Consider the following 15,561-nt stretch of genomic DNA (forward strand, 5'->3'; position numbering starts at 1 on the left):
TTAATGGATTTTCTATTCTATTGCACTATTCATTTGCTTTCATTCCTTTGATAATAGTGATGTTTGGGTAAGTATGCGTGTATTTTGAACTCTGTTTACCAAAGCTTACACGTTTTACTTCATATTCATATGTCAAAGACAAGAATATAACTAAAATAAGGACACACTGCTACTAATGACTGATGGCTTAATTTACTCGTACTTCTGTTTGGCTTAACTAATGACTAATGGCTTAATTATCGGTTCGAGTTCGGGATTTTAACGCGACATATTGATTTTTCGAGTTTGAAATCTATAATTTGAACTTATTTAAGGGAAAATTACATAAATGACAAAGTTCTGAGCTTAACTCAAGCCACATAGCAAATATTTCGGATATTTACAGTTAGTAGCAACTACCCAGCCTGCCAAACGGTTGTATACGTTTTTTTTCACTGTATTCAATTTTTATTTTCGCTATATTCATGAATACAACAATTTTTTTTTCTATTTTTTCACTGTATTCATGAAAATGACTATCTGTATTCATAAATTGGCTTGATATATTCATAAATACAGCGAGTAAAAAAATGAATACATAAAAACATATGTACACCAAAAATTAACAAACACCATATTTTTCAGTATGTATACAACAAACACAGGCGTATACAACATAGATATACCAAAAAAATTAACAAAAACAGGCAAAAAACACTGTATACAACATATGCACACCAAAAAAATAACGATTACACTCAAATATTGAAGACAAAAAACAAATTTGATTGTATTCATTTGTATACAGGCTTAAATTCACTCTATTCATTTGTATGCAAAAAGATTACTTCGAAAAATGCAAAAAAATATTGTATACACCGTATGTATACACAGATCTGAAAAAAGAACTTCCAAAAAATATGTATACAGCGTATGTATGTATACACAGATCTGGAAAAAAAACTTCCGATCAAAAATTCCGATCAGATCTGCGTACACCTTCTTCTCCTTCACTTTCTTTTCTCCGTCATCATCACCGTCATCGTTAAAACGATGTGCATAGGACTAGCTGGAGCACTGTAATAGAACCCACTGTGTGGTTGACTACGACCTGGACTTGATGGAGCACTAACGTATGGAGTTGAACATGAATTGTCAATATCGTCGGAAAACATGCCGGATTCCACCGTGGAAACGGGTTCGGTTTCGGGTTCCGATGTGGTGGTGGAGTTAAAGGCGAACTAGCTCCGGCGGTCGGCTGTGGCCGGCGGCGGAGCAGTGAGGAGAAGAGGGGGGAGAGAGATTGGAGGGTTGGGTTGGAAGTGAATAGTGTGATGGGTATTCTATTTTTTTTGTGTGTGTATATATATAGTTACTAAATGTCATAATACAAAAATGTTTACTATGAGAAGTAATTAAGTTAAACTATAGCTACTAAATGTCAATACCACTATATATTTGTTATGTCATGTAGTTATCCCCGTATTTAATGACCTTTTTTAAACTCTTATATAAAAGCTAAGCCAAAACTAATAAGTTCGAATGAACCCAACTGTAAGAGCCCGTTTGGCTTAGCTTATAAGCTGTTTTTAGTTTTTTTGAGCATTTGGTAGTACCAAGCAAATTATAAGCCATTTTCGTTTTAAATAAGCTAAGTTGGCTTTGATTTAGCTTAAAAATAGATAAGTTAAAAAAAAAAAAAAAAATATCCCAATTTTTTTTTTTTTTTTTTTGGGCTTATAAGCTGCTTTTTTTAACCCCATCCGAATAGGCTCTAAGTTGTATGGTAGATCCGCCCCAACTTGTGTTCAAGTCATTGTGGAGAGTTCTGTCTGGTCTATTTGTATAATGTATAATCATATCATATATATTTATATGTTGAATCTGGTCGAAGTGCGTAGATACCTGATTTTGAGATCACCATTTAAGTCATATTCACGCGGTGCATAAAATTTGCAGGTCTATCAATTAATTCCAAACCACTTTAGACATGCGGTGTCTAAAGTTTTATATGGTTGAAGTTCAAGCATAATATGACTAAAGTTTAGTCATTTTTGCTGAACTCCAGCTACAACAACAACAAGTGGGGTTTGGCGAGGGTAGTATGTATGCAGACATTACCTCTACCTTTTCAGGATAGAGAGGTTGTTTCCGAATATAGCCTCAGCTCAAAAGAGAAGTAGTTAATGCAGGATTGCAAGAAAAATTAGACACAAAAATATCAAGATACAGAACAAATTGAGCAACACATAGTAATAAACGCATAAAGATATGATCTACGCGATACTAGCAGAATAATACTAAGAAAAGGAGAAGAGAAGATGAAAAGGCTAGCCCCCCACCTGTCTCACGCAAAGCGCGACAAAACTCAACTGCCTACTAGCCTTCTATCCTAATTCTCTACCTCCAAATCTTCCTATCTAAGGTCATGTCCTCAGTTAGCTGAAGTTGTGTTATATCCTGTCTAATCACCTACCCCAGTTCTTCTTCGGCCTACCTCTAACTTTCCTAACTCATGTGACCGTCAATCTCTCACACCTCCTAATTGGTGCATCGTCCCACCTACTCTTCGCACCTCCCTAAACTTCAACTACAGTGGCTGAATACAATTAGTTTGCATGAGTTTCATGCACATATGACTAAAATTCAGCCATCACTTCAGCTATTTTGCTGAAATTGAGCCATATGAAACACCGCTAACTTCAGCTACATGTGGCTGAATGTAGTTATTTTTGCTTGAAGTTCATGCACATATGGTGAAGTTCATCCACTACTTCAGTCATTTTTTCCTTAACTTTCGGCATATAAAACACCGCATCTTTAAAGTTGTTTCAAGCCTAACTTAAAACATTGCTTCTCTAAAATCGTTCTGAATTCCCATGTGATAAATGTACAAAAAAATTTAAAAACCAGGTACATATTAAATAACCGTGTCCAATAGAATATCCCATAATTTCTTTTAACGTTGAAAATGTAAAGGTCTTGCATTGACTTAGGGAGAGACAACAAACCTCATTATCCTGCCATCACCACCCTGTCACAAACTGGCCACATGCTTCATGCATGCTTTGCCTGAAAAAGGTATACATACAGAAAAACAAAGTGAGAGCTATATGATAATGTGTGAAAGATAACATCAATGTTTGACTACATAAATACTTTCAAAAAGATAAGACTTTCTATATATAATAATAGAAAGAAAGAAAAGAAGTGGCTATAATATTCTAAGTTATTTCTTTGATAAATAATTTCTCTTAAACTACAATTTTTATGCTATGTTATGTGGTACTTGTACTAGTAAAACAATGTTAGATATTCAATAAAATAGTTGAAATGCTTGAAAGTTATGTGGATATACCATTATAATTTTTTTAAATAATGATACTAATTGTACCAATGCAATTACTTTTAATTTGGCAGTTTTTCAAAGAGAAAAGTGGTGGATTACTTAGAGTCCGAAACCTAAATGACCAAAGTACTGCATGAAAAGAAATTGTGACCATTGTACCTTTAACGCATAAATTTTGTGCGTTAAAGATTTAACTACCGTTACCCACTAACAGAGCAATGTGTTATGCAAAAAGGGATTTTCCAACAAAATGGCTCCTAACTCCTAAGAGTCTGCCTCAATTTCATTGAGGAAACATTTAATGACTGAGGAATCATTTAGTTATGAATAAAATTTGAATATTATTTTAAATAAGTACTCCCTCCGTCTTAAATTATTAGTCCTTTTTTTAATTTTACACGTCCCTTAAGAAATATTGATTAGCAGGATTATTTGACCTACTTTATCCTTATTTATATCTAAGTTATAATCTCTCTCCGTTAAATATTCACTTTATTTATGTGTCATCCCCATTAATGACAAAATTCTACTATGGCTAAAATGGTGAAAACATAATTACTTATGCCTTGAACTTTTAAAACGACAAGTATTTTTAATAACCATGATAAGTATTTTTATTTAAGATAAGTATTTTTAATAACCATGATAAATAATTTGGGACTGAGGGAGTACTTCTTCATCAATTTTTTTTTTAAAGGCTCAATCAAATCATGTGCAAGCTAACTTACATCAATTAATTAGGGTAGTTTTAACAGACTAACGTAATTAATTCGTTGTAGCACCCAATATAATTCTATAGAAAAAATGTTAATCTATGTAACAAATTTACCTATAAAAATATTATTTTGCGAGATGAAAAAAGTAAAAATTACTACTCCAACTAAGTAGATAAGTTAATGACATTCTATAATGAAATAAATGAGTAGAATAAGAAACTTTAATTAGATTATTAGAAAAAACTCTTTGCACAAGAAAAAATAACATAGAGGGATAACTTTACATACATATTTAATGCAGGTAACGCAAAAAATTAGTTAATAAAATTTAGGTATTTTACAACAAATTCCTAAAAGATTTTCTGTTTATATTATAAATAAATTTTTTAAATTATAATTTAGAATTTTTTTTCATTAATGACAATTATAGCAAAGAGATGTTTTGTCAATATAAATAACAGAATGAATATTGTCCAAGGGTTTGTGTTCCCTTTCAAGTGTCAAAATACAATTTTTTTTGGTGTGACTAATTATTAATGGCATTCTATATAATAATGTCACTACCAAAATACAATATAAATTAACTACATTATATAAGGTATACCTTCTCGAAGACACATTTATCACTAGAAATAATATATATTTTTCTATAGGTGAATTTACTACATATATTAAAAATATAAATCAAGATTTTAAAGTAGTAAAAAAGAAAAAATAAAGCGGGTAAATATTGTTATTATTGAAAATTGTGTTTTGACACTTGAAAGGGACCTCAAGAGTCTTGGACAATATTCATTAAAATAGTCAAATGCTCTCAACGTTTAATGGTTTAATTATAACGCACCCAACCTGCGGAAACATATTAACCCCCGAGCATTTTAAAAGTAGAATATTTACCCCCTTAAAAAGCCACACCTACATATATGCTTGCTGGTGAAGCGCACGCGCTTGACACCTGGAAATTTCAGTTAAAACTTTTTTTAAAATATTTTTTTTGATTTGTTATCTATTTTTTAATTTTTTTTTCTTTTTCTTTCCTTTATCTTCCTCAATTAAAACTCATTTTTTTTCCTCCATTAACACACACATTCAATTTCATCATCAATCATACATATCTTTTCAAGAAATCAACCAACCCATTTTCTTCCTCCATTAACACACACACATTCAATTTCATCATCAATCATACATATCTTTTCAATACCTTACAATAAATTTCAAATTCAAGTTCAACCCAAAAACTTCAAGGTTGTTAATGGTGTTCTCCAAAATCAAACTTCAATAAAATCAATTAAATTTTCGAGAAAAAGAGAGAGAAAGCGACCCTAGTGGAAGAAATTCTTGAACCCAAATAGGTTGATTTCGAAATTTAGTATGTATCTTTTAAAAATTAAAACTGGATCAAAGAATCATGAAAATTTTAAAATTTTAAAGTGCAACTGAACAAAAATTTCAAGGGAGTTTGATCAAGTGGGTGACTGGGTGGTGGAGATGGTGTTGCGGTGAGGAGGAGAGAAGGGTGGTTGGTTTTGGTGGTGGCATTGTCGTCGGCGAAGAAGGGTAGGGAGAGGGGAGGCAGTGGCGGCTTGAGGGTTGTTTTGGTGGTGGTGGCTCGCCGGTCGTCACTTCCGGCGAGCGGTGGAGCGGGAGGGAGAGAAGGAGACGAAGGAAGGTGGGGAGGGGTCATTGGCGGCGCGTGGTGCAAGCAATGGAGAGAAGGAGACGAAGGAAGGGGGGTCGTTGGGGCAGTGGCCGCTCGCCGGCGATGAAGTCCGGCGGCGGCGGCGGCTCTTGATGAAAGAAGAGAGGGAGGGAGTAAAAGTAAAAAATAAGGAAAAACATTTTTAGAAATGAGATAAAAAAAATAAGAAAAAATTAATTAAAAATACATATATTTATGAAAAGATATATTAAAAATAAAATTTTAATATTTGTTTTTGGTGCTCACTCTCTCAAAGAGAGTGAAATACACTCACTTTGCCACGTAAGCATTTAGGGGGTAAATATTCCACTTTTAAAATCTTTCGGGGGGTAATAGGTTATAAAGGTTGGGTCGTCATAATTAAACCGTTAAACGTTGAGGGGGCATTTGACTATTTTCTCTATTTATATTGACAAAACATCTTTTTGTTATAATTGTCATCAATGAAATATTTTCTAAATTTAAATTTATTTATAATATAAATAGAGAATCTTTTAGGAATTTGTTATAAAATACCTAAATTTATTAAAAAAAAATTGCATTACCTACACTAAATATATCTATAAAGTTATCCCTCTATGTTATTTTCGCTTGTGCAAATAGATATTAGAGTTTTTCTAATAATAAAATTAAAGTTTCTTATTTTGCTCAATTATTTCATTATAGAAAGTCGTCAACTTATCTACTCAATTGGAGTATCAATTTTCACTTTTTTCATCTCGCAAAATAATATTCTTTATTGGTAAATTTGTTACGTAGATTAACAATTTTTCTATAGAATTATATTAGGTACTTTGCTATAACCAATTAATTACATTAAAACTTTTACTACATAATTAATTCATGTAAGTTAGCTTGCACAGGGTTTGATTGAGACTTTAAAAAAAATTATAAAGAAGTACTCTCTCCGTCTCAAATTATTTTTCTTGGTTATTAAAAATAGTTGTCTCAAAATTATTGATCGTTTTAAAAGTTCAAGGCATAAGTAATTTATTTTTCTCCATTTTAGTAGATTTTGTCATGAATGGGGATGACACATAAATAAAGTAAACAATTAACGGAGAGAGATTATAACTTAGACATAAAAAAGGATAAAGTAGGTAAAATATCCCTGCTAATTAATATTTCTTAAAGGAAGTGTAAAATAAAAAATAAAGGGGACAAATAATTTGAGACGGAGGGAGTACTTATTTAAAATAATATTCAAATTTTATTCATAACTAAATGACTCCTCAGTCATTAAATGTTCCCTCAATGAAATTGAGGCAGAGAACCATTTTGTTGGAAGATCCGTTTTTGCATAAAACAGTACCTTTAACGCATAAAATTTATGCGTTAAAGGTACAATGGGTCACAATTTTTTTTCATGCAGTAGTTTGGTCTATTTCCGGGCTCGATTACTTACAACTTGGTCAACGTGTCTATACTACATTCCACATGATTGAACAATCATCAAATGTAGAGATGATCTTTAAGGTATAGTCTATTTAGAGCAACAAAGGCAAAGGCAAAGATCAGATGTGGTACTATTTAATGAACAATTTAGATCTCAACCTACTTCATAATGAACAATTTACATCTTTTCAGTTAATTTCTTACTTTATCCCCACGGAGTGCCATTTGGCACCATATTAAATAAATAAAAAACTGTACACTACGCACGATCAGATACTAGTCGAGATGTGTTTTAATAAATAGTTGATGATATTTTAAGAAACACAAATACTTGATTGCTCAGGTAAGAAACTTACAAAAAGTGATACTTCATGTTTGTTTTAACCATTCTCTCTTATTTATAACAACATTTTGTTCAAAATTATTCGGACAAACTACGTTAACCAAAGGTTTGACAATATAAGGCCTAACGGATGACTTAGACCTTTTCAAATATATTACCTTCATGGAGTTGTTGACACTGACACACTATGTTTACTGTTTCTTTAGGTATCACCTGATTGTTCGGCATGATCATTGATCCACTTGTACTGTCATTGTCACTACCTCGTAGTTAATGTCATTCCTATTATTATACTCTTTCTTTACTTCGTTAACATTTATGCAAAAGAGTTTAATAATCAGTCCACCCAATTCACTTTCCATATGGAGGTCGACAGAACGTGCAAGACTGCAATTTCTTCCCATTTTCACTGTTCCATACCAACTTTTCCCCCTTATCTCTATTTACTACTCTCTCGGTCTGTCCGTTTTAATTTATGTTATATAATTTGATTAGACATTAAATTTAAGAAATAAATGAAGATTTTTAAAATTTATGATTTAAAATAAGCTAAAGATATTTGAGTGGTTGTAAATAATTTCATTAATGCTAAAAGAGGAAGTTTTAAGTTAAATTATTTCTAAATATAGAAACGTATCATTATTTTTGGGACAGACTAAAAAAAAAAGTGTATCACATAAATTAAGATAGAGGGAGTATCATTTTCTGATTAGTTATCATTGCCTTGAACATCAAGTAATCCCCTTTAGTTTTGATTTTATACCAGGATTAGATATAGCACTGAGATAAGTTATTCCTGCCAGATGATGGAATAATAGTACCTGGATTAGTTTCCCTCTGATAAAAAATAAAAAATGTCAAAAGTACCTCTGAGGCCCCTCAAACTCTTTTTCTTCAAAATAAGGCGGACGATATTTTCGCAAACAAACAGCTTCTTATTAAAAATTATATAGTGCATGTTATTTTTAGTACAACAAACCAAACAGTCAATAAAAAATAATACCAAAATAACTAATTTCATCATAACTAATATGTGTATAATTAATTCCAACATAACTTGTCTTCAAACAAAAGAACCCCTTACTTCTCATTTATGGAAACCAATTCAATGACTTTCCATATATAAACAAAACAAAAAAGCTTACTTCTTTAATACTTATAAACTCTACAGATGTAAGGATATAGTAGTTTAGTTGATTGGCTACCTGAACTTTCACCCTGTTGATAAGGATTCGAATCCTCACGTTATAATCCCCTCCCCATTCTCCTACCCCCATGTAATAAAAACAATTTTTAAAATAAATAAATTATAAACTCTACAGAATCAGTCCAGCCAAATTCACTTTCAATATATAGAGTTCGACAGAACGTACAAGTCTTCAATTTTCATCCATTTTTCACTGCCCCTTATCCATATTTATCACTTTCTGATTCTGATTAGTTATAAGTTATCCCTTTTCTTGTTTTTTGTTTTTCTTTTAAGGGATTTTAGTGGTTGTTTGATATGTTGGATAAGCATAAATAGTTCATGATAAAAATTTAATACTGTCTTATACATTGTTTGGTTATTAGTTTTGGAATAAATTATACCAGAGTTAGAAATAGTGTCGGGATAAGTTACCCTTGTCAGATGGTGGAATAATACTACCTAGATTAGTTATTCCTAATTAGAGAAAATGACAGAATTATCCCTGAGGTACCTCAAACTCTTTTGCTACTAAATAAGATGGAGGATATTTTCGCAAATAAAAAGCTTATTCTTAAAAATTATGCAATGTATGTTACTTTTAATACAACAAATAAAAAATAATAACAACATACCCCCTCTGTTCACTTTTACACGTCAAAGATTCTAAAAATTTTCATTTTCACTTTTACTTGTCAAAAAAAGATATTTTTTTCTATTTTACTCATAAAATTAATTACTCACTTCAAATTATTTTTCAAATTCAATAAAAATATGTACCAATTAATATGAGCACATTGATAAATTATACACTTTATTTATTATTTCTTAAACAGCATAAAAAGTTTAAAGTAGACAAATAAAAATAAATGGAGGGAATAATAACTAATCTCAGTATAATTAATCACACCATACTTGTCTTCAAACCAAACAACCCCTTCCTTCTCATTTATGCAAACCAGTTTAACGACTTTCCATATATAAACAAAACAAAAAAGCTTACTTCTTTAATACTCCGTCTGGATATAAAAAAAAAAAATACACTTAGCCTTTTTTTTTTATTAACAAAAGCATCTAATTAGCAAATCAAGGAACAGTTAACCTTGCTTTTTTATATTTATCTCTATTAAGTGTTATACGATCAAATATCAATATCTATTTAATTAAAAATAATTTAATCAAATTATCTAAAAAATAAGAATTATTATTTTTTTTAAAAACGTGTAAATGGCTAAGTGGACTTTTTTATTTTTATTTTTTATTTTTTTAATAAACTCTACAGAATCAGTCCACCCAAATTCACTTTCCATAAATAGTTCGACAGAACATAGAAGACTTCAATTTTCATCCATTTTTCACTCTACCTCTTATCCCTATTTATATCACTTTCTGATTTGGCTACTTAGTTGCCCATAAAGTGTTTGATTAATTGTTTGAATGAAATTCTGAGCAAATCTAAGTGTTTGATTTTGTTTGTATTACATCATATTTGACGACCCTTTATAGTGTTTGATTGAATTAATTCGAGCGACAAAGGGCTGAATATAAGGAGTTATGATTTTGCCTATAAGGTGTTTGATTAATTGCTTGAAGCAAACTTTGAGGAAATATTTGTTTTTGTTTTAATTGTAAGGGATATAAGTGTTTAATCTTGTTTGTATTACAACTGATTGGTTGACCTTTTTTACTGTTTGATTGAATTAATTCGAGCGATAAAGGGCTGAATGTGAGAATTTTGTGCTACTTGAGTTTGCGCATAAGGTGTTTGATTGATTGCTTGAATGAAATTCTGAGGAAATTGTGGATAAAGAGACCTGATTTGTTGACCCTTTTTAGTGTCTGATTGAATTGATTAGAGGGAAAGAGGGTCAAATTGTTGGATTTTGTGTTTGCACATAAGGTGTTTGATTAATTGTTTGAATGAAATTCTGAGGAAATTGTGGATAAGGAGACCTGATTTGTTGACCCTTTTTAGTGTTTGATTAAATTGATTAGAGGGAAAAAGGGCCAAATTGTTGAATTGTGTGTTTGCACATAAGGTGTTTGATGAATTGTTTGAATGAAATTCTGGGGAAATTGTGGATAAAGAGAACTGATTTGTTGACCCTTTTTAGTGTTTGATTAAATTGATTAGAAGGAAAGAGGGTTGAATTTAAGAATTTGTAGCTGGTTGGCGACTTTATTTTTGCGCGTAGGGTGTTTGATTGATTGCTTGAATGAGATTTTGAGGAAGTTATGGATAAGGAAATGGATGTACTGAATCAGAAAGTTGATGATGTTCCTGAGACTGTAATCACTATTAGATTGGATGAAGATCGGGAAACTGAAAAATCAAGAATTGGCGGGGAACAGGGAAATTCGGATAAGAAGGGAAATGGGTCGAAAGGGAATGAGGATTTAAAGAAAGGTGATGATTTTTCGTGTGTAATCGATGTGAAGTGTGATGGGAAGTTGGGAGAGGATTTTGAAGGGGAAAGCCAAAGGGTGTGTAGAATTTCCCATTTGAGTACAAATGAAGCTGAAAAATCAAGAATTGGCGGTGAAGAGGGAAATTCGGGTAGGAAGGGAAACGGATCGGGTGGGAGTGAGGTGAAAGAGAAGGATTTGAAGCGAGGTGTGGGAGAGGATTTTGATGGGGATTGTCAAAGGGTGTGTAGAATTTACGAATTGAGTACATATGAAGCTGAAAAATCAAGAATTGGTGATGAAGAGGGAAATTCGGATATGAAGGGTAACGTGTCGGGTGGGAATGAGGTGAAAGTGAAGGAATTGAAAAAGGGTGATGATTTTTCGACTGTAATTGATGTGAAGTGTGATGGGAAATTGGGAGAGGATTTTGAAGGGGAAACCCAAAGGGTGTGTAGGATTTGCCATTTGAGTACATATGAAGCTGATGAGAAAAATTTGGTGGATTTGATTGAACTTGGTTGTGGTTGTAAAGGAGAGCTTGGATTTGTGCATTCTCATTGTGCTGAGGCTTGGTTTAAGCTTAAAGGAAACAGGTAATTATTATTTTTGTTCTTTGCTTCAGACTCATCTGTTTTTTCCTAGTTTATTGTCATTCTTAACGTGATTTATGGTTCTTCAACTGATGATAATATGTGTTGTTGCTTACTTTGATCTTATTGATGTTTTTTCCTGGTGAAGATAGGTTCCTGTTTATAGGCTATGGATGAGAATAGTTTATACTTTGACTTATATTTCTAGAGAAAGTGCCGAAAATGGTCCATTATGTTTGAGGGTAGGTTCGACATAGTCTCTTAAGTATGCACTGACTAGTTTTGGTCCATTAAGTTTTCCAAAAATTTAACACTTTTAGTCTCTGTCAAATATTTACCTAACTCTGTTTCCTAGATTTAACGAGGACTATGAGAAAAAGAAAAGTAGCGGGAACTCACGTTCGGAGGTACGATTTTTGTAGTTTCTGCTATTTTTAATTTATTTCTAGAGTCTAGTGCAGCTTTTTGAGGTATGTTTTATACTATATTTTATATCTTTTTAGTGTCTAGTGTAGATTTTTTGTGTTGCATATTTTAGGATTTGATGGGACTTTCTTAGTGTTTATAGTTAAATCTTTTTTTTTTCCCACTGTTTCCATCAAATCTAACAAATAGAGTTCTTAAATAGTTTACCAAAAGTGTTAACTTTTGGCGAACTTAAAGGACCAAAACTATTAAGTGCAAACTTAAGGGACTATTTTGAACCTACTGTTAAACATAAAGGACCATCTTTGTCATTTTCTACAGCAGAAATTTTCTAGTTAAAAGTTATGTTTTTGCAAATAACTGGCATGCTCTTAGTTTGAACTTTGAATTGGTCACCATTAGGTTCAAATTTACAATTTGTGCCAACTGCCAAAATTCATGTTATTTGAGATCCTCAGCAATTGTAATAGTAGAGAGATTTACATGCTTTTTGGTTGTCTTTAAACGGGATGCTGATAAATTTTTTGGTTTTGTCTTCAAATATTCTGATGACGAAGCTACACTGCATTTTTCTCAAAGCATTGTCTAATTGGTTTGTAATAGTGATCTATGGACAATTTGCATTGTCATGCATTAGTGTTTAAAATAAGAATAGGGAAGTGTCTTTGACAGAGATTCACGATTTAACCGCGCTGGGTTCAGCCTTTAAGATTCTTAGCAATGAACTCATTGAATGTCTGAGATTATGGGTTCAGAAGTTGATCCGTATAAAAAATACTGCATTGGGGAGAACCCTTAAAACCTATGCTACCCTTAAAAGCTATGTTGTCATTCCTGCTTGACCCGCCCTCGATCAGGAGCGTCACACTTTGTCAACCCTTCCTTCTAATCCTGGTATACTACTATAACCACTGAGTTATTCATGAATACTCTAGCCATTACCTTAACACCTTCTATCTAATTTCTACAAGAACTAAGCATTTCATTCATTCTATTCTGCCTAGGTTATTCTTGTGCACAGTCCAAATGTGCCGATTCTAGTAGAGAATAGGTAAACTTTGGTTTGTGCCATGAAAGAAAGCCAGAACAGACTTGTTAAAATGATTACTGCTGCTTATTTCAGCAAGCACTTGCTATCCCGTCATTTGGAGTGGCATAGCTTATTTCTAGTCAGTGTGCTTATTTGATGCTTCAGTATTGGGGAACTCATTTTTAAAAATTCATAATGGTAATTGAGTTGCTTGACAGGACATCACTTTCCTAGTATACTTCACCTTACACGGTGAGCATTTAAACGGGGAAAAAAAAAAAAAAAACTAAAAAAAGGTCAGCCATTAGAACGCTTTACTGTTTTGTTCACTAAAATTTTGAAGTTCCGGACCAGTATATTCCACAGTACTGATTTTGTTATTTCTCTCTCTCTCTCTTTTTTTTTTTTTTTTTTTTTTTTTTTTTTTTTTTTTGTGTAGAGTATGTGAAATTTGCGGGGAGGTTGCACAAAGTGTTACTGGTGTCAGTGATAACAGATTTATTGAAGAGTGGAATGATACGAGATCTACTGCAAGTGGTACTGGTTCAACCGAAACGACTAGAGGTTGCTGGCGTGGGCAGCCATTCTGTAACTTCTTAATGGCGTGCCTGGTAATATCATTTGTGTTGCCATGGTTTTTCCGTGTAAATATGTTTTGATGAGGTAAAAAGGGTATATATATTTACTTCCTCATTGATTTGGCCAAATTTCTTGCTGACTTATGAATATTTCGGACACTAAATGAAGAAGGGCTAATACTGTCAGCCAATTTAGCCTTTTGCTGTGTAAAGTTTCAGCACATGTTATGAATTTCTTCTTTTGCATTTTAATGGTTTTATATTGCAGTTGGTAGTTTTATTAATGTGAGATGATCTTCATCTAACCTTTTAAATCTTGTACAGGCCTGAGTTCTGTTTCCTCAAAGGAAACTTTCTTTATTTAAACTTGCATGCTAAAAGCAACATATGATGCCTATTTCGTTTTGCCCTTTGGGAAAGTAAGCTCTAATGTCTCTGAACAGGTGTTTTTGAGAATCTTTGTTGAGCTAGTTGACTTGAATATTATATTTAGGCTGCAAACTGAAGGAATTAATTAAAAAAAAAAAAAAGGACATGATGCTTCAGAAGTGATGCGAATAAGCTATCCAAATACAAAGGCGGCAGGGTAATTATAGTGTGTGTTAAGAGCTCAAGGATGTGTTATAGTGGTCAATGAACACAGTGGCAGAGCTAGAGAGGCAGAAGGGGTTCATCTGAACTCCTGTTGCCCAAAAACACACTGTATATATAAGGACAAAATATATTTTTTTACGTGTATGTAGTAAATGATAAACCCTCTAGATGAAAATTCTACCTCCACCATCGAATGACAAGGTAAAATCATGGTAGACTAGAGTTCAAATTAGATGATTTTTTCTTATCGGCCTAAACTTCATTGGTCAGAGTTACTTGGTGCTTGTGGGAGGTAGCAAGTATTAGAATACTCAAGGTGTGTGTAAGCTGGATTATGCTTGTGCTGGTGGGAGTTGTAGCATAGTGATAAACGAAGTTGAGTGAAACTTAAGGGAGATTAGAGTTCAAACTAGGTATTTCTTCCTATTTGCCTAAGCCTTATTCGGTAGAGTTACTTGGTTCCTTTGCTGGTGGGAGGTAGTAAGTGCTGGAACACTCAAGGTGTGTCTAAGCTAGATTGTACTGTCTTTGGTGGGATGTGTAGCATAGCAATCAATGAAGTGAGTAAACATTAAGGAAGATCGAAGTTCAAACTAGGTATTTCTTCTCATCTGCCTAAGCCTTGTTGGTCGTAGTTACCTGATTCTTGTGTTGGTGGGGGGTAGCAAGTATCAGATATAGTATTCAAGGTGTGCGCAAGCTGATTGTACTTGTGTTGGTGGGAGGTGTGGAATAGCAGACAACCAAATGAATGAAAATCATGGGAGATCAGGTTTCAAACGGTGTGATTTCTTCGATCCGCTCGCTCGGCAGCAGCTTGACCTCGATGCTTGTACTAGGGAGAGATAACACGACCCAATAAAATTACCAAGCACAGTAGTTACGCGCGCGCCGTTATTAAAACAAAGTTTATATGGTAATGTTAAGAAAAACTAAAACTTTTTCTTGATGGGGACAGCTAGGACTATTCAAGATAGTAAAAGGAATACTTGATGGTCGCATTATTGTTCAATGTTTCATCATTTGAAGGGGTTATGAGGTAATTTTATTTAACAAGGGAGGTATTAAAAGTAGATAATTTGAAATTATGTTAGATCAATAGGTGTTGGTTCGACTATAAATGATGCCTACATTTTTGGGCAATGTGGAATCATGACCAAAAAAAAAAAAAAAATTGGCTACCGGTTTGTGGTGCATTATATCACTCTTTTGTCCATGTAATAGTCTTGAGAGAGAGAAGACTAAAGGAAAACCATCTTGAATT

General features: G+C 32.8%; 1 protein-coding gene across 2 annotated transcripts; it reads left to right on the forward strand.

The window, feature by feature from the left end:
• Nucleotides 1-9,945: 9,945 nt before the first annotated feature.
• Nucleotides 9,946-13,949, forward strand: LOC132036218 (uncharacterized). Of its 2 annotated transcripts, XM_059426497.1 has the most exons (3): nucleotides 9,946-11,672; nucleotides 12,025-12,076; nucleotides 13,565-13,707. In XM_059426497.1, exons 1-3 carry the CDS (start codon nucleotides 10,906-10,908, stop codon nucleotides 13,571-13,573), a joined length of 828 nt encoding a protein of 275 aa, XP_059282480.1. In that variant the 5' UTR covers nucleotides 9,946-10,905; the 3' UTR covers nucleotides 13,574-13,707. The 2 variants fall into 2 exon arrangements, with proteins under 2 accessions (XP_059282480.1, XP_059282479.1); XM_059426496.1 differs by lacking the exon at nucleotides 12,025-12,076 and having other exon boundaries at nucleotides 13,565-13,949.
• Nucleotides 13,950-15,561: the final 1,612 nt, after the last annotated feature.

The sequence above is a fragment of the Lycium ferocissimum genome, chromosome 11 (genome assembly GCF_029784015.1).
Source record: "Lycium ferocissimum isolate CSIRO_LF1 chromosome 11, AGI_CSIRO_Lferr_CH_V1, whole genome shotgun sequence".
NCBI lineage: Eukaryota > Viridiplantae > Streptophyta > Magnoliopsida > Solanales > Solanaceae > Lycium > Lycium ferocissimum.